Raw genomic sequence first — 19,608 nt, forward strand, 5'->3', positions numbered from 1 at the left:
GAATTTCAGTAAAAAAAAGTTGGGGAATGTTAATGTTAATTTAAATGTTAAAAACATTTAAATATAATAGAAAATAGAAGCCTGCTATTTGTTGGGGTTAAACTGTCCATAAATAATCTGTACATCATCCCCCCAAGTATGTACAAAAACCAAATTTACAAATACAGTAACAGCACTTCTGTTCTTTAGAAGGGTCGTGGTCAGATAATAAAGTAATAAATTTGGACGTACAAAATGGAAAATTCTAAACCTTACCTAAGTTGTCCTAAATAATTCCAGGTGAAGAAGAACTATGAAGCTCTCAAGCAAAGACAAGAAGAGGAAAGGATGGTTCAGAATTCTCCTCCAAGAAGTGAAGGAAATCAGTCTGTCAATAAGTGGGAGAAGGAAAATCAGGAGACTACTAGAGAATTACTGAAAGTTAAAGATAGATTAATCGAGGTGGAGAGGAATGTAAGACGTGTTTCAAATATGATTCTGTTGGTAATTTGTGGTGAGCTGTTCCAGTAATGCAAATGAGGGTGCTGTTAAGACACTTCAATTTATCACCTTGTTTCCATCCCAAGCAGAATAAGAATTAAATACAGTGTGTTTAGCAGCTGGATTCTGCTCTGTGGGATGCCATAAAGCACTTGACAGGCATTTAAAAAGGAAATGTGAAAACCTGAATTTTCCCTTTTGAACCCGCAGCTCTCTCTCAAATCCCTGTTATATAATCCCTATTTACACCAGTACTGGAGGTTCCTCCCCTGTTTCTCCATAGGTACAACATCTGTTACCTGTTTTTCCAGTGATAAATCCCCCCAAAGCGTGTTTGTTCTGCAGTTTTATCCCACCCTGTAAATCTCTGCCTGGTCCTGCTGCTTTCTATGGTCTGGAAAACACGTCTGTTTTATCTTGGAGTTCCTGGAGCAGCTGTGAGCTGAGATTTTGTGTGGTTTTAACCCCCCAGAATGCGACACTGCAGGCGGAGAAGCAGGCGCTGAAAACGCAGCTCAAGCAGCTCGAGACACAGAACAACAACCTGCAGGCCCAGATTGTGGCCCTGCAGAGACAGACTGTGTCCTTGCAGGAGCAAAACACAACTCTGCAAACTCAGAATGCCAAGCTGCAGGTAATGCTGCCTTAGTTTGCTTTCAAAAATAAAATTAAAGAGATTTTTTCCGAAGGAAAACTTAAAATACGTCATTACAGTTAGCTATAAAATCACATTTGGCTTCTTGCAGAGACGTGGGAAAGAATGTGATGTGAAAATAATCTGCACTCTGCAGTCAAAAATAGTTTGTTTGCTGATGAATAACTACATTTTTAGAAATCGGTTTTAATCCTTTGTCCAATGTAAAGTCTTGACTTTTTACTTAAAAGTAGAGTAGATTCTCTTATCAGTCTTCCAAAATTCCTTGAGTTCTTTATTGTATTTATACATCTAAATTAGATGAGGGAAGTAGTGTGTCCAGTCATATTCTAATAAATTTTATCTATTTTTATAAATATTAAAAAAAAAACCCAAAAGTAAAGCCATAACTAAGAGGAAAATCAAGTTACTTAAATACATAAGATTTTCAGAAAAACAAAGAAAATTGAAAGCTACATAAATAAGTAAAGACCTGAATTTAGATAATTGAGAGGCAGTAAAAAGGTAATGTGGGACCATGGAAATTATAAAAATGGCTGTCCCCAGAGTCTTGCAGCTCTTCTGACCAAAATTCAGATGTTGCCCTTATACTTTAGTAGGGTTATTAAATATGTATCTTTTTTCTTTAAACGTTAAGCATTCTTGTTAATCAGTTTAATGCTTTTGATGTTCTAAGAAGCAAAACTCCTTCAAGAGGGGATAAAAACCACACAATGCAGCAGAAGTAGTAAAGAGTGTCAGAAAGGATGGAGGGCTGATGGAAATCAAGATGTCAAGGACTGTTTAAATGGAACAAATAATTCATTTGGTGGATGCCTGGAGTCTCCTCCTGGCTCTTCTTGGAAAGCAGAACGTTGTTGTCCCATGGATGCTGCCATGTTGCAATGCCATTAGTACACAGCACTCCAGTAAAACAGGACATTGGTACACACCCTGTGCCACCTCTGGTTGTTAAAAACCATTGGATTTGACGTGAAAGTATCCCATTCAACCAGTTGAGAGGGGATTGCTGGGATTCAGAGCTCTCTGAGTACTTGGTAATTCCCTTCATCAATAAACCCCAGGAATGTCTATGTAGTTCCTTTTTTCCTCATGCCCAGCAGCACACGCCTTTCCTCTGGCAAGACAATTCTCCATGAACTGCAAATCAAAGTGAGAGTTGAAATATGTTCAGGAAAATCAAAGTGATGAACTGTTGGCTAAATCTGAAGTGCAGACTGAGCTGCTCTACCTGGACTGTGCCAGAATTGTTCCTCGGCAGCTAATTATTTTCCTCCTGATACCCATAAGGAGCAGCCAAAGGAAAGGCTAACTGAGAATTCTGACCTAACCAAACTCAGGATTCAGCCTGGGAAGTTTCCCAGCACACCCATGCCATCAGACATGACTTCATTTCCAGTGAAAGATTCAGCTTTCTCATCTGTAACAAAGAACGCTGCAGTTCCAGCAGGAAGGGATTTGTTCCCTGGTAACAGCAGGAACTGGACTAAGAGATGGAATTTTTGTTCCTTAATAGATACCCCGAGGGTATTAGAAGGCTCAGTAGTTTGTGGTTTTCATCTCTTGAACAGGAAAGAGAAGGAAGCTGGTACAGGTCAGGTGACAAGCACCAATTCTTTAAGATACCCAAGGATTTCTCCAGAGGCACAAAAAGTGAAGTTGTTGGTTGATTGGGGCTTTTTAAAACTCTTAGATGTTGAAGGCTTTAGTGTATTAATACACAAGAATACTGTTCTGGGACAGTTGTTGGAGAACTGGTGCTGTTCCACAAAAGAGCACAGAACAGAACATGGGTAGTTCCTTCCAGGTGCTATTATTTATCTCCTTCTCTCTGTTAAATGGATGTTTCTGTTGGAACTCTCATTGTGAAGGAATGTGTGGATGCCATGAAGATTTTATGGTGACAGTACAGAATTTTTAAAAAAATAAATCTCCATGCGAGTATGAAAGTTCCTTTTATTTTAGTCATGTCACAGATTTGGCTTTTATTAGGATCACTGGTGATCCATTTCTCCAAGGTATCTCAGTGCTAGAGGAAAATAGCCCTGTCAGCAAGATAACATTTTAACAGATCTTGAAAGGCAAATAATAATTTGATCCATCCCTGTCAATTTAATCACATGCTTCAATGCTTTCTGCTAAAAAATATTCTTGGACCATTTTGAATTGGAGCTGTCTCCTGGGATATAAGAAAAGGTTGTCAGTGGAGCAGCCAGAAGGTTGAGAAGGGTTAAAACCAAGAAATCTTTAGGTGGGAGATAAAATAATGCAGACTGCGCAACGTTTGTGGCTGCAGGTTGAGAATTCCACGCTGAACTCCCAGAGCACGTCCCTGATGAACCAGAACGCGCAGCTGCTGATCCAGCAGTCGTCCCTGGAGAATGAGAATGAGACAGTGCTGAAGGAGCGCGAAGACCTGAAGGGGCTCTATGAGGCCCTGCTCAAGGACCACGAGCGCCTGGAGCTGCTGCATGAGCGCCAGGCCACCGAGTACGAGTCCCTCATCGCTAAGCATGGCAGCCTCAAGTCTGCTCACAAGAACCTGGAGGTGGAGCACAAGGACTTGGAGGATAGGTAAATATTCAGGAAAACGAGTCTGCCATTCAGTAGAAATCATTCTCGTAGAAAATGATAGAATTAATAAAATTGCCATCACTCAATCACTAGATTTATAACTTCAACAGAGGCCGTTTCATCAAAATCCCTTTTTTTTTTTTAGTCATTCCACAAAAGGAAGTGAATATTGTCTTTGCAGGTACAATCAATTGCTGAAACAGAAAGTGCAGCTGGAAGAACTGGAGAAGGTTCTCAAGACAGAGCAGGACAAAATGCTGCAGCAAAGTGAGAAGCATGAAACTGTGGCAGCAGAATATAAAAAACTTCGGGATGAAAATGAAAGGTAAAGAGAACTCTGGCACCTGAGCACCTGCCAGTGTAGCCTAAACAAGTGGTGTGTTCTTCACATTTCTTTGACATCTGACACTGTTATTCCATATATTCATGATCCCACAAAAGTAATCATATCCTGAGGGGACATGTGGGACGAAGGGGCGTGGCAGGGCCCAGGAGGAGCAAAGGGAGCCCAGGAAAATGGATATGTGTAACCTCCATAATTGCCAAAGTTTGGGCCATTCCTGTTTTGTGTTGGCAAGAAATCCTGCCTGTTTTGTAAGATTCTTTTATGCTGAAAAGTGGCATCTTAAAACCAGTTGTGTGCAGTAGAGATGGTGCTTTGTATTTAAATATACAGAGAGCAGTGCTTGACTCAAAGGCAGAACACATTCCTAGGAAAATTAGGCTGGGATAACTTGCAGTATGTGACAGTAACGAATTTGTATATGTATTTTAGGGAGTAGTTGGAAATGTCATGTTTCAGAGGGAGTGTGGGTGACAAATTCATTTCCAGCACTCTTTGATGGTGTCTTTGCATCCCAGGCTCACTCACACATACAGTCAGCTCCTGAGGGAGAATGAAGTGCTACAAACTGACCACAAGAATCTGAAAACATTATTGAACAATTCCAAACTGGAACAAACACGGTTGGAAGCTGAGTTTTCCAAACTCAAAGAGCAGTACCAGCAACTGGATATTACATCAACAAAGCTAAATAATCAGTGTGAGGTATGTGGGAATTGTGCTGTTTGTAATGGCTAGAATCATTGGAATATTTTTATAACTGTATTTATAGGCTCATAAAGTCATATGAAGTGCTGGATTAGCAGTCATTTATAGATAATGAAGTGGATCCAAAGACTAATTAATCTGCCTACTGTACAGGCAATACACAATTTCAGACTCATATTAGGAAAACTGGTTTAAATTATTTAAAGCATCAAAGAGGTTTTTATCAGTTGATTTGTGATTTCATTTTGAGTTTGATTTGACTGTAAGAACCCCTCTGTAGACCTAAATTATCTTGATAATCTCATTATCTCTGTGTAAAATACACTCACATATAAATGCATGGGCAATTTCCTCTGTTTTAACAGCTGCTCAGCCAACTTAAAGGAAACCTGGAGGAGGAAAACAGACACCTGCTAGATCAAATCCAGACCTTAATGCTGCAGAACAGAACATTACTGGAGCAGAATATGGAAAGCAAGGATCTCTTCCATGTAGAGCAAAGGCAGTACATGTGAGTTGTGAAAACTCACATGGAAATCACTGTGATTAGGGCAGTGACACCAGTACCTGCATCTTTTAAAAAAAACTTCTGTTAAATATAGAATTTTACACATGTGCTGCTTCTGAAATGTTTCTCTTTAAAATAAGAATTACAATGGTACATGTAAAACAGATAACTCAAAATATCAACATTATATTTGTGGTTCTAAAGGATCAGTGCAACTGTGTTCATTACTGATGATTGAAATAAGGAATAAAACTGATGTTTATTCCTCATTCTACTACTGGCAAAGTTGAGATTTGTAATCACTGTATTTGTAGATTGATAATATTCATACATGAGTCTACATACGTTGTAGATTAATTTGTAGATTTGTAATGTAAACTTCTTTAGTGGACTTGAGAGAAGAGAAAATGTGCTTATCTAAATGATAGAGCACTTTATTTAAAAAGGAGGAATGTATAAAAAAGGCAAATGGAATTTTATTCCATTTTATATCATGAAATTAGGCCAAAGGCTGATTGTTTGCTGTAACTCTTGCTTTTTCAACAAGAAACAAGTGTTATGTAAGAATTCCTCACAAAAGGTGACAATTCTCAGATAACAGATTCCCTGAGGAATGTGCTACCCACACATCCTGTATATGTTTTTGAAGCATAAATTATCATTAATTTCTGTTTGCAGTGACAAACTAAATGAATTGAGGCGGCAGAAGGAGAAACTGGAGGAGAAGATAATGGATCAGTATAAGTTTTATGAGCCATCTCCACCAAGAAGGTACCGATGAACATGTTGTAAAATAAAACACAGCTCTAAAGCACGGCAGACCTGTTCTGTTCCCGCTGAAATTCGAGATTCCATTACATTCATGGGATCAGAATCACGTCTGTCTTACATAAAAATTAGTTGACTCTGCAGGCCTAAGCAATGTGTTACAAATGCAGTGAATGTGCTGTGGTTTTGATGACAGAAGGGGCAACTGGATCACCCTGAAGATGAGGAAGCTGATCAAGTCCAAGAAGGACGGGAACCGCGAGCGCCTCAAGTCAGCGACGCTGACACCCACACGCTCCGAGTCCAGCGAGGGATTCCTGCAGCTGCCCCACCAGGACAGCCAGGACAGCTCCTCTGTGGGCTCCAACTCCCTGGAGGATGGGCAGACCCTGGGCACTAAAAAGAGTAGTAGTGAGTACTGCAAACCACTTCGTTTCGTGAATAAAGCTTGGCTAAATGTTGGAAAAGTCTGCGTGTTGTGGAGGATTTGTAAAGATCATTTTTAAGTCTGTAGGAATGAAGCCTGAATTAATTTATTAAGGATAGAACTTCTTGCAAAATCCCTGAAGTGTTTGAGCAGAACTAGTTTTGAGCATTTCTATCTCAAAATGTAAGTGTTAAAGTACACTCACAGTGCCTGGATAAGATGAAGCAGGCACTGGAACTGGATCAGGTGAGCACGATTTGGGATAGAATGTCAGGTGTCACCCCAAGGACCCTTTTTGTTTCTCCCTCTTGTCCCAGCATGACTCTCTCCCCTTGTCTTGGAAGTTTTTTCCAAGCTGTGGCTGTGCTAACATCCTTAAGTTGCTGAAAACACCTTCTGTCTGAAGGTGTTCCCTCAGCATCTCACAAAACCAACAATGAAATTTAGATATGCAAGAGGAAGTGTTAATGTAGAAACACAGCCTGTTAAAAGTACAGGAATTGTTACTGATCCTGACTGAGTGAAGTGGTGATTGAGAGGGAGAATGAGGACTTAGAGAAATGTGATCAGATGGAATATTCCAGGTACAGTTTGCTGACCTTGAAAGATATGATAGTCATCCCATTAGGGTGCCCCCATTAGGATCTGTTTATTATTATCTATGTTTTTTGTTCTTCGCTCTCGGCATGAATCATAAGCTGCCCAATTTCTCGCAAATTGAGAGATAGTTACAGACAAGTTATCAGGATGTAATGGGTCTATTTAATAACTATGCACCAAAAGCATTTTGGCTGTGCATGTAAAAGCATCAGAATCCATGTGCATTAACAGTCACTTCCAGTGTTAGCACTACTACTTTTAGATTTAATGTATTGGGTTTCAAAAGACAGCAGGTCTGGGGTTTGTGCCAGCTGTGAATTATTACAGCCATTATGATGTGTCTTTTTTTTCTTCTGTGCTTCTTGAAGAAGCTTAGTCAAAGTTAAAAACATCCCAAAAAATGCTATTTCAGGAAGAGTTAAAACCAGATCTGTATTACTTTAATAACTGAAGAAAATAGTTCAAGCACTTTTGTTACTAACTTACCCTTTGGGGAGCTGAGCCTTTTTCAGTGTAAGCTTCAAAACATGTACTTCTAAACTTTTTTAAAAATAACTGTTGCTTTTACATCCAAACCGTGAGTAGTGTGGAACTGGGGAGTGACTGAAGCTGTCCTGGATGTGTGTCAGTAGGAACTGTGAGTGTGCAAACTGTGGTTCAGCCCATCTGCATCTGTGTCAGCAATGTTATTTTCTGGAAGGGCTTTTCTGTGACAGTTTTCTTTGCATGATCCTTGGGACCTTGTAGTGTGCAGTTACCCTCCTGGGGAGCCACGACTGCAGTTACGGTGGCTGAGCCTCAAAAGTGGTTTGAAGCTGTTCAGACCTCATTAATTTTCTACTCCATGGACCTTGCTCATGTTCCTCTTAATCCCAGTGTATTTATCCACAAACTGGAAGGGCTGATCTAATTCCAGATCCTAACCTTCCTCCATTACGCATGTCGCCATGGAAACCACAGTTTTGGAGAGAATTCGGATGCATTTTGTGCCAACTCAGCTCTGACAGTCTCTGAGACAGAGATCTGAGACAGTTTGTGCCTCACAAAGCAGAGAGAATATCTCAGTGTGACGAGTGATGGTGATGGTGCACATTTTGCAGTCTACTACTTCTGCTCCTAGAGTGACTGTAAGTCCTAAATCCTGGGGTCCTTTCTTTTCCATGGGAAGCAGTTTGGCAGTAGCAGCTTCACTGAAGGAGCTACAGGAGGGAGCAAATGTGTGAGTGCTGCCTGTCTGTGCCAGTGCTCAGGTGTTGAAGCTCCCTGTGCTGGCTGAAGGCAGCTCTGGCTCTGGAAGAGTTCTGTGCCACCCTGACCTCCAGCAGCTGGGGTAGGAGCTGGTTCCAGTGGGAGCTGCTGAGGTGAAATGTCCTGCGTGTCCTTGAAGGGGGCAGGAGGAGGCAGCTCACCTTCCCTGCCACAAACCAGCGATGTTCGGAGCTGGAGGACTGACACAGAGATCTCCAGGATACACTGGGCTCACACCCCCCATTCCCTGTCAGAAATACTGATTTCAAAAGTATTTGCTGTGTGTGACATCTGTAGTTTTTCCTCTTTTGTGGGTGGTGATGGAGATTATGTTTTTCCAACACAGGCCACTTTCTCATGCAAATGTTTCCAGGTGAGCTGTTATCTCCCTGGGAAAGGTGATCTTGGCACAAAAATCAGGTTACCCTGTTCTCAGAGAGCACCACCTGAGGTCTCACAGTGTGGCCAGAGCCTGTGTCTGATCCCTGTGGGAAGGAGGGGGTGCCTGGAGGGCTTTTGCTGTCCCAGCGCAGGTTAATCCTGCAAGAGGTGTGTGCTCCTTGACTCCAGGGTTTCACCTTGGCTTTCCATGTCTGCTGGAAGTATAGCCTCCTTGTTCCCAGGTACTGCCCACAAAGTATTATTGATCACCCCTCATGATCAGGTGAGTGCCATGGATCTGACCTGCCCTGTGCAGAGCTTTTCCTCTGGATGAGGCCATTCTGAGCTTTTCCAGAAAAAACCCAAGGCAGGCAGAGGGATTTTTTATTTTCTGTGGAGAAATACAGATATCCTTTGCTGGCTTCCACTTTAGCCATTCCATGAAATTAACAAGTTCCCAAGGAATTAGAGCTGTTAGTAGACTGTCATCTCTACTAGGAACACCAGTAGCATGTATGCCATGTCACAGAGGGAATAAAAGGAGTGTTCTGGGCTCCATTATCCAATACTGAGGCATTTTGAAGATTTCTTCTTCATATTTTCTTCTGTGCATAACAAAAGAATGTCAGGATTTTAATACAGAATTCCTTGGAGGATTTCAGGCAAACAGGAGAGTTACAAAATGGGATGTTTCCTACTTAGTTGAGGAATTCTGCGATACTCATCATTCATTCTCAGCTCAGAAAGCAAGAAGGTATTCATGGAATAATGAAAAGAAAAAGAACAGTTGATTTCTGCTGTAGCTCTGCCATCTCAGGATTAACTATTATTATTACTATTCCAGGACATTTTCTGAGGTGAATTCTGTGCAGATATTACTGACACAGTTTCCCCTCCAAGCATTTTGCCTTTTGATGCAGGATTTGCAGGACATCAGTGGTTGCAGGGGAGTTTCCTGGTGGGTACAGTTGCCAAGAGCCATAAATCAGCCCTATTGAAGGGGATCTGTGTTAATGGACAGGAAGGACAGATGACTCAAACGGTTCTTGAGCATCCTCTGGTAATGTTTTTTCGAAAGATTAAGGAGTTTTTAGTGAAGAGGAGTCAGTTTTCTTCCATAAAGGATTACAAAAGGATGAGTTATTTTGTCTGTAAAGGATTACAGAAGTTACAGAGAATTTTTTTTCCTGTGCTGTGTTGATGACAAAGAGTAGAGATAGAACAGAATGACCTCTGTTGGCTGGATTGGTTTGTGAACCTGTTCCTGTGGGTCCAGACATGGGAAGAGCTGTTGGAGAGGGAGGAATAGGGAATATTTCACTGCCAGGGTAGCTCATGTGCACTTGTAAATAGTATATATGATATATATGCACTGCTCTGTACACAGAACTGCTGTGTGCCAGGCTGGGGGAGCAGGGCACACCTCCCAAAAGGGGCTGCAGAGATAAGCCAGGCAGAGCATGGTCTGACAGACCTCTGCAGAAAGCAGAGCTGCTGCCATCTCTGCAGAAATCACCACTTCGGGGAATTCCATCCTGTGTCCCCTTCTGGATCTTTCCATGGTGGCTCCTGTGCCTGGCATCAGCCCCCAGACTTAACCAAGGCAGGTCAGCAGTTCCTAATGCAGAGTTCCTGACTCCAAGGACAAGATTAACTCGTGACTTCCCCCTCCTCCCTCTTTTAATACTATTTGTAATTTTAACTCTGTAATTCTCCTGGTAGAATTTAACTCAGTTTTCCTTGGGCCCTCCCAAAACGTTACAGCAACACTCACATTTGGATTTTCTTTTGCTGTTTTGGTGTCTTTTTTTCCTTTGGTGTTTTTTCAGCTAAAATATTTGCACATTTGAAGCAGATTGATTTTACCAAAATACTGCTCACAAATTATATTGATCAGAAGGCCTTTGCAGGTTTTCTATGAGACAGTAGATGACCAAAGTTATTACTGAGCCCAGAATGGAAGAATTGAAGACTCATAATAGACTGTGTCCTCTTAGACTTGCAGGCAAAGCATTACAGAAATGATTAACCCCCAAAAATAATGATGTGAACATATTTTAACATAGAAATTGTACTTAGAGTTGCTTTCATTTTCAGCTTTTTTTGCTTCACATTTTTATGTTCAAAAAAAATGCTGTTTTTTACTGTAAAAATTACATAGTGGTCAATTCCTGTAATCACCTGCAAAGAAGTTACATTGATTTTTTCAAGAGCTTCAAACTGTATTACCCTCTGCACTATAATTTTCAGTGCATTTCTGAGTTATCTATGCAAGTTTTCCTAGTGCAGTTTTCCTGTTTCAGTGTACTTTCATATTTCATTATCACCCAGAAGCAGGAGAATGATAGCTTTTAGCATAGCATACCTAGCTTAAACTCAAGACATTCATTTCTGTCCTTAGTTTCAACATTTAACTTCCATCTGTTCTTCTCCCTTTTTTTCTTTCATTTCCCTGTTTCCGTTTTTCCTCATGCTATGACATAAAAGTGGGTGCACTGAAAAGACTGCCCTTTTTGAGGAACAGACCGAAGGAAAAAGACAAAATGAAGGCCTTCTACCGTCGCTCCATGTGTAAGACTTTATGACAGTTCAGCTTCTTCTCAATGGCTACACTGGCTTCCGTTACTAATTTTTCACTAACCTCTCCCTGGACTGCGCTCTATTTTTCCTCCTCTTTTGCAATGTGCAAGTCCTGCTACAGTACAAGGAGCTGGAGCTTTTTCTTTTTACTTTTTCCCTCCCCCTTTTTTTTTTTTTAAGAAAAAAAAAAACTTTGGCACTGGATACTTTATAGCTGTGCACACACATGTAGCCACACGTTCCCATGCACATGCATATAATCTATTCAGTGCCTTGTGACTGCATATATTTGTATACATAGCTGTCTATATACACATGGCCCCATGTGTATATGAGTTTACAGTGCACTGTGTTAACGGAAATAGTTTTAAATTACACGTTTCATAAGTCTTTTGTTAAGAAGTCACTGTATTTTTTTTTTGTTTTGTTTTTGTTTAAAGCAAGTGTAGGCGATTGTGCAAGGCTCTCTGGTGGTCTGTCACTCTGTGAGTGTTCATCAGTTCTCGTTGCCAGAATGCTGCATTGATTTCTTTTGTTTTGTTTTATTTTCTAATGAGGGGTGGACAGTTTTCTCGAGTTTTGGGAAGTAAAGGTGAATATCATCAGATATGGTATTTTTCAGATCCTCTCTCTGTTGCTCTGTAAACCCCAGTGTGCCTGCAGTAACCTGCACTGTACAAGGATCCCATGTCAGCGCCGGCACTCCGTTGTATGAGCACCCGTGCCCGTTTTGTCCCCGCTCATCCCATTTTCTCGCGGCAAGCAGCTGGCAGAGCCTCTAACAGCACCTGGCGCATGGCGATCCCTGACAAACCCGTTTTGAGCACCTCCCTGGGCTCAGGAGCCTGAGCCTCCTCCCTCCCGCCGAGCCTGTTGCATGCGGTACTCGGGGTGTGGTTTGCTCCTGCCGGCTGTGGGCGCTTTAATGCTTAGAAAACTGTCTGACCTTTGCAATGCAGTTAACAACCAGAGCGGGTACATTGCCCACGCTGATCATTTGCTTTCATTTGCATCCCAGCCATGAATGACCTGGTGCAGTCCATGGTCCTGGCAGGAGGACAATGGACAGGTAGTTCTGAGCATCTGGAGGGTCCTGATGATATATCCACGGGTAAAAGGAGGAAGGAATTGGGAGCTATGGCCTTCTCTACTACAGCTATCAACTTTGCCACTGTCAACTCCTCCACAGGCTTCAGATCCAAGCAGTTGCTAAATAATAAAGGTATAGGTAGAAGCTTTTTGCACCATGATGTAACTGTAAATATTGGTTTGACTTCAAGTTTTTCAATCTTAATAATTGAGTTGCAGTGCTAAGATAATGAACTGGTTTAGTAACTGCAGTTATAAAATGTTTCAAGGTTTTTCCTACAGAATGTTTCCTAAGTAAAAATGGATTGCTTTAAAAAATATTTTAACTTTTACCATTTTATCAACGATTAGTATTTTAATAATCTTTCCACTTTATTTTATTTTACATCTTCCTTTATGTCTCTGTGTGTAGATACCACATCCTTTGAAGATGTAAGTCCACAAGGTATTAGTGATGATTCTAGTACAGGATCAAGAGTTCATGGTAAGATGTGAGCTTTAATTAAATGAATTAAGGCTATATGATGTGAATGTTAGTGAAGTTGTGAGAATACAGTGAATGGCATCATTGCTATGAGCATGCTCTCTCTGATTTTCATATCTCTCCAATGTATTGTATCATTTCTTCTTTCTCTCCTTTCTCTCTTAACTACTACATCAGATAGATGTTCTGTATCTCTGGTAGAAAATATTTGTGAAGTGCATCTGAACAGGATCAAAACGTTTTCCGTTTTATTGGGAAAATGTTTTAACTTCCATTTGGAGTTAATAGTAAATAAAGGAAGTTAGCATTTCCATCTTAAAAAATCAAGTCCAAATCTGGCCTGAGTTTTCAGTGTTCATTGTTCAGTGAACCCCAAATTTGCCATGTGCTGTAGTTTATAAATTCATTAGGTGTTCTTCAAGCAAAGCTTTGAAGTGAAAAATAGGCTATTAATAGAAGTGAAGTTTTAACTGTACTATAAACATTTACAATGAGTATAAGCAGAAAAGATTTTTGAGGCTACTAACAGTGCATTTCTCTTGTATTGGCTTAGGAGTACAGGACTTTATCTGTGCAGATGCTCTTGCTCCTCCTGTCCGTGGCATTCCAGCCCTGTGCAGGGTTCCCTGTCAGATCTGTTGTAAGTGACTGACCACAGCAGCCCCTGCATGCCCCCGTCTGAGCCCTGCTTCTCCACTGAGCACTCAGTTTCAATTCTAAACTAGACTCTTTCTCTTTTCCTCTCCTCTGTATCTCGCTATTCCTGTAGTGCCCTTTTCCAAAGTGTCCTCTTGGACTGCCTGGAAATTCCTTCGCTTTCTGATCTGTAAGAAACCACTTTGTTCCCATGGGCATGTTCAGCCTGGGAGGTCGTGCATGATCCTCTGAGCATTCTGTTAGCACAATGTGAAGGTGCCGTGTCCTCTGCTAAATTTTTTTTCATTATGCTGTCTCCTAATTTTCCATTCAGCTTCCAGACCAGCCAGCCTTGATAGTGGCAGGACATCCACTAGCAATAGCAATAACAATGCTTCACTCCATGAAGTCAAAGGTATGCTGGGGGTGAATTCACATCCGTGCTTCATTTCCATTCTTTTCTCTGTAAGATCATCTGTAGAGGTTCAAAAACCCCCACAACCAAAAAACTCCCACTGCACAGCACAGCCTGTGCTTCCTTGAGTGTTTCAGAGCCTTCATTCCCCAGATTAGAAGCACAGGTATTTTATGGTTTTAGTAAATATTACAAGGGTGGTGTTAGTTTTTAAGTTACTAACTATTTTACACCAAACCTAACCAGATAACTTTGTTACAAAATAAGAATTCCCCCCCAAATTACTTTAAAAGCTTTTTAAGCTGAGAAGTTGCTGCTTTTTTTTTTCTCCAAGCATCCTCCTGCACTGCACTGCCTCTGTGAGCTGTGTGCTGTACAACTGCACAAAATGGCACATGTGATTCATGCAAGAAGCCTTTATGTTTTGGTTTTAATAGATAATTAACATCCCTGGATTTATCAGTATTCTCTAAATTTTTTTTATTAAGAACCTGATGTATTTTTTTATCTCGTGGCTTTTTTAGCTAGAGACTGTTGTACAGACTAGACTAGAGCACTGCCAGCTCAAGACTTCATTTAATATTCATGGCTTGCATCTCTTAAATGGCGTCTCTTTGTTTGGAAATTTAGGAATGAGTACTAGCTGAATATTTCTAATAGTTTATTTTATATCTGTTCAATTGGCTCCTTCTGTAAAAGATCCCTTGAGGTCCTCCTCGCCCCAGTGTCTGTACATTAGGCATTGTCTGTACAGGATTAGGCATTTCCACCGTAAACGATTTCTCTTGGTTCAAACTTAATTTCATTTTTAGGAGTGACATGAAGCTGGAAATACTTGATTATCCATCAGTATTTTTTAAGCAATTCATAGTTCCTGACAAATAAAATGAATTGGTGTTGTGGAATTTATTTTGCATCTAACACCATGTGCTTCCTTCAGGTCTCAGTTGTAACAAACTAGGAGTAACAGCAGGAATTTTTGGAGAAGCAGCATTCCTAAGTAGTTCTTGTTGGAGAAAATATTTTCTTTCCACTCAGTCCTTTGTATTTCCTTTAACATTTAATTACCCTGTGCCTCTCAGTGATGCTGAACAAGAATGGAGATGTCTCTTTAACCTCTTGGAATATATTATTATGTAGGTGGAGGCCCACATTATAAGTGAAAGGTAGTTTTTATTAAAAAAAAAATGATGCCATGTTTGAAGAGCTGCAAAAGGTAAGTCATGGGACTGTAATTTTACAGAGTAAAAAATAACAACTGGGCTTTTCTTTAGTCTTTTAAATAGAATGAATGCTAACTGAATCTGGTAACATTCCAGATTTCAGTGGGGTTATACAGGTTTACAGCTTTTTGGTGTATTTCTAATGGAAATACTTACTGCCTTCCCCCAAAGCAGGTGCAGTGAACAGCCAGAGCAGGCCCCAGAGCCACAGCAGTGGGGAGTTTAGCCTGCTCCACGAGCACGAGGCCTGGTCCAGCAGCAGCAGCAGCCCCATCCAGTACCTGAAGGGGCACACCAGGGCCAGCCCTGTGCTGCAGCACAGGACGCTGGAGAGTTGTGGCAAACAGACCAAAACAGGCTCCCCTGGCAGTGAAGTTGTCACCCTGCAGCAGTTCCTGGAAGAAAGCAACAAGAGTAACTCCAGTGAGGTCAGTGTAAGAGTGTTTAACTACGCAGTGCCCCATCTGTGGGCTCAGAATTAATGCAAGGCACAGTGAGTGGACTTCCTTAAAGATTTCTTGGAGCTGTTGGTCACACCTGCATTGAGAAGTCACAGGCACTGTCTCCTGATGCACTGTTCAGTTCCACCAGCAGGAAATCTGTGGAATTTTGCAGCTGTTCCCTGCAGCTTGACCCTCTGTGGTCCCTGGGTTGGGTAGGAAGGTTGACCTGTACTGACAAAGCTGTCCAGTACGTAGGATGCCAGGGCTTGGAGTGGGTTCACTCTTCTTCTTCCAATCCAGCAACAGGTGCTGTCACATCTGTCCTGTATCAACCACAAGGAAGATGTTTAACTTCATTCCCTGAGGAGACTCTTGTCTGCTTCAGTTTCATCTTCTTAACAGTACTGGGAAACAAAAAGTGACCTTGGAGCTTATTGAAATCTGAGAGGAGTAAGATGAAGGGAATGTTTCTGTAAATCAGTGACTGTTTCTAGGAAGCCCCAAATCATCTAATCTCTGCTGGAATTACAGGTTCTGCATCCCTCATTCTTGAGCAGATCTGCCCAAACTCCTGTAGGACATCCCACTGTCTGATAAAGCCAGCCAGTCGCTGTGACTGGGGCCTCTCAGGAGTGAGGATCCAGGGTTGTCTGGGACAGCTGACACAGATCTGGAGAAGATTCTGCATTTTTTTTGTTAGATACTTAAAATGGCTCTCAGCCATGGTCTTCTGAGAAGGATTTTTGGGGTTTAAGCACTAGACAATATTCTTCTGGCAATATGAAATAAAACCCACCTAAGTCATTAAGCCAGGTCCGCTGCTGTTCACAAATCCCAGAATCCCTTTCATAGCCTCACAGACCCATTCTGGGTGGAAGGGTATTCAAGCTTTCCAGTCTTCTGCCAGAGCATTTCCCTAATGCCTTTAGCTTAATTCTTCCCCAGTTGTCTCTGGTACCATTTTGAAAACAACTACAGTCTTTCTTCACTGAGTCTGAATATTATTCACCTAAACTCTTTTTTTGTAAACTGTACAGAAGACTAAGTATGTATCATAAATGTTTAATACTGCTTTTGGAGATGAGAAATTAAAAAAAAAAAAAAAAACCCAAATCTTTGTAGAATTGTTCATTTATGTCCACAAAAATTGCTTAAGAAAAGATAAAAATTGCAATTTAGAAACGTCTGTTTTCTGTTTTTACAGAGGAAATCTGTGAGTGAAGAGAACCTTTTAGATGAAGTGATGAGAAGTTTGTCTGAGTCTGTGGAGCTGGCAGGGAGGGAGAAGCTCCGAAAGCAGCCAACAGCTGGCTGTGGGATCGTGAGATCCCTGAGTGTCAGAAACACAATTGATTTCTCAGATGGACGATCCCTTAAACCAGAACAGCTGGTAAGGCCCAGCCTCCGGAAGACTGAAGATCTCTACTTCAGTAGCTCTCCAATCAAATTCACCCCTGGTGCCCAGGGGAAGGCCTGGTCTGTGAAAGAAAAGATGCAAGCAACTGTAACCCAGCGACAATCCAGGGACTGCAACCCCTACGCCACCTTACCTCGTGCCAGCAGCGTGATTTCCACGGCAGAAGGAACCACCCGAAGGACAAGCATCCATGATTTTTTGTCTAAGGACAGTAGGCCACCCGTGTCCGTGGATGCAGCCCCGGCCCTGGCTGACAGGAGTGCTCCACCCACCTCCAGTGAGTACTCGGCACTGCGGGTGTCCTCTCCCTGTGTTCACTGTGTGCCTGCCAGGGGGGAGCGTGGCCCGCAGGGCAAGGCAGCCCCCATGCTCACACCACGTAACTTCTTAGGAGGTAACTCTGAGCTTACCAAACCTTCCAGGATGGAAAGGCCAGGTTGTCGTGAGAGGACTTTGCCCAGTGTGGGTGTGTTCTGGGATAAAGCCAGCGGATCTGGGAATGGCAGTGCAGGGTCCTTCACTGCTCCCCAGCCCTTTTTATCCCTCAACACCGAGTTAGTCAGCAATATCAGTGGATTGCCCCCGAGATCCACCTCCAAAGCAGCTGACCAGGCAAACGTGTCGGTGTTTAGGTCAGTGCTGAGGAGCCAGGAACAGTCTTGTGCTGCTCCAAAGGCACAGGGTGACCTGCAGGCCACTCTGACCAGGGACCCTGTCCCTGCCCCCAGTCCTGGCGCTGGCGAGGCCCAGTCCCCCCTGCTGGTCTCGGAAGATAACCAGACCCTGTGGTATGAGTATGGCTGTGTATGAGAGAAAGTTGTATTATTAAATATTTATGTCTAACATGCCATAAAGGTGTTCTCCATGTCCACTGGATGACAGAGAAAACTTACCTCCAATGAAGGAATCATTCCTGGTTTATCCACTGGGTGGTCATTCCCTGTGGACGGCGGCTGTGAACTGTGGCATGTTTGAATGTGGAATTGTAACCCCACCAAAGTCTGCATGAAACATTAATTGCACTGTGTATATTTTGCATGCCTTTATAATACAAGCTCTATTTTTATTTGTCACGCATTGCAAATATTTTGGTGTTTTCCTGTTGGTTACTGCTGCATGTTAAACCAAGCGCATGCCCGGAACAGCGCAGGGAACAGCATTCCTGGGACAAGGACAGCACTGGCAGTGGAGCTCGAGCTCTCAGGGCTATCAGTAATACACTGAATATCTACCTGGAGGGAAAAAACCTGGTTTTTCCCCCTCTTCTTTCAAAAATGAGGTACTAATGGAAAGAAGCATTTGGAGATATCTCAGTGTCTTCTTACCCTTTTCATTTATGCTGTGTCATGCCATAAATGCCCAAGGAACAAGTGCCCAATAATCCAAATAATTCAGTGCCTCTAGTTTGCACAGTAAATACTAATTACTGTTCTTACTGAGTAATAAACACACAGGCCATTCATAATCCTAAAAAGAAATTATAATTCTTACAAAGAGGTGATAAATAGTCACATGATACGCAGCACTTGTCATGAAAAAATGACCTTTTCCACCTTTTCCCTTTGGTCTACTTTGTCTTTCCAGTTGTGGGTACAACTGTGGTGAAGTGTTTGGTTTTATCAGGGGTCAAATAATAGGCTTCTTGTGATGTAGAAGAAAAAAAACTGTCTTGAGTATGGTGGAAATTCATTTTTTCTTGTCAATGGAAGTACCACTGATGTAATAGAAAACAAATGGTGTAACAAAATAACAGAAAATGTTAAATTCATGCAGTTAAATAAAAGAAAAAAATAACAAAGGTGTTTGCAAGGTTATGGGAGGATATGAATACTTCAGCATATAACTCCTTCAATTCCAGATGAGCAGCTAAAGAGAAATGTTGAAAAGTAATTAGTTCATGTGCCACTGTTTTCTGCATGTGCTTGAAACTTCACAATGGTAAATTTAGACAGAGTTTAAAATTGTATCAGATTTAAGTGAAAATTACACTAGGCTTTCGACATGAGCACTTCTTTGCAAGAGGACATTGGTTATGCCAGTTGTGGGAGCTAAAATACATTATAAAAAATTAGAATGACAGTATAGCTAGAGGAAAAATAATTAAAATTGAAAATATATATTGAAAACAACAAGTGTCACATTCTGTTTTGTACAATTGCATTTATTCTCCCAGCAGTTTTGTGGCAGTCTCAGAACCACTGTGTGGGCTGAACTTTTAATTCCTTAGTGCTTAATTAGGGAGGGGCAGTGAATCCATAGCTCCCCGAGGAAGAGCAGCAGATATCCCATGTGGGAGTCTGGAAGGGCTCTGTTTTATATGGGATGGGAAGCCCTGCATGTCAGGAACAAGGGGAGGATATTGAATGTCTAGAGAATAACATGACTGTTTGAGGATGTGACACAGTCTTTCCCCGGGTTTGTACCACTCGTTGTTTTTGGGCTGATAAATCTCTTGCTTCTCCCAGTACTGGGCACAGTCAGTTACTGCTGTGTTCCCACTGGAACTATCTCAGCAGCAAAAGAATGAGAGCTATATAATCTTAATTTCACACACATTTACTCTAACAGAGCAAGACCAGTGTTCTGGTCTTGGGTCATGCATTTGACTTCACTCCAGTTCATCCATAGT

The 19,608-nt window shown here is 41.7% G+C and overlaps 1 protein-coding gene across 11 annotated transcripts in view; it reads left to right on the forward strand.

Annotated features, from left to right (window-relative positions):
- The window catches only part of CCDC88A (coiled-coil domain containing 88A), a 66,445-nt gene that overhangs the window by 39,985 nt on the left and 6,852 nt on the right, over positions 1–19,608 (forward strand). For 2 of the 11 annotated variants that reach the window (XM_053972835.1, XM_053972834.1), the window contains exons 18-32: positions 280–453; positions 953–1,114; positions 3,432–3,709; positions 3,891–4,034; positions 4,571–4,757; positions 5,126–5,271; positions 5,947–6,039; positions 6,233–6,447; positions 11,180–11,263; positions 12,291–12,494; positions 12,774–12,845; positions 13,399–13,485; positions 13,816–13,896; positions 15,291–15,547; positions 16,767–17,256. In XM_053972835.1, the coding sequence (XP_053828810.1) occupies positions 280–453; positions 953–1,114; positions 3,432–3,709; positions 3,891–4,034; positions 4,571–4,757; positions 5,126–5,271; positions 5,947–6,039; positions 6,233–6,447; positions 11,180–11,263; positions 12,291–12,494; positions 12,774–12,845; positions 13,399–13,485; positions 13,816–13,896; positions 15,291–15,547; positions 16,767–17,256 (2,674 nt within the window). Of the gene's footprint in view, positions 1–279; positions 454–952; positions 1,115–3,431; positions 3,710–3,890; positions 4,035–4,570; positions 4,758–5,125; positions 5,272–5,946; positions 6,040–6,232; positions 6,448–11,179; positions 11,264–12,290; positions 12,495–12,773; positions 12,846–13,398; positions 13,486–13,815; positions 13,897–15,290; positions 15,548–16,766; positions 19,108–19,608 lie in introns of those variants that run through there. The other 9 variants (XM_053972828.1, XM_053972829.1, XM_053972836.1 and 6 more) reach the window with 6 other exon arrangements.

This window comes from Vidua macroura, chromosome 3, assembly GCF_024509145.1.
Source record: "Vidua macroura isolate BioBank_ID:100142 chromosome 3, ASM2450914v1, whole genome shotgun sequence".
NCBI classification, from domain to species: Eukaryota; Metazoa; Chordata; class Aves; order Passeriformes; family Viduidae; genus Vidua; species Vidua macroura.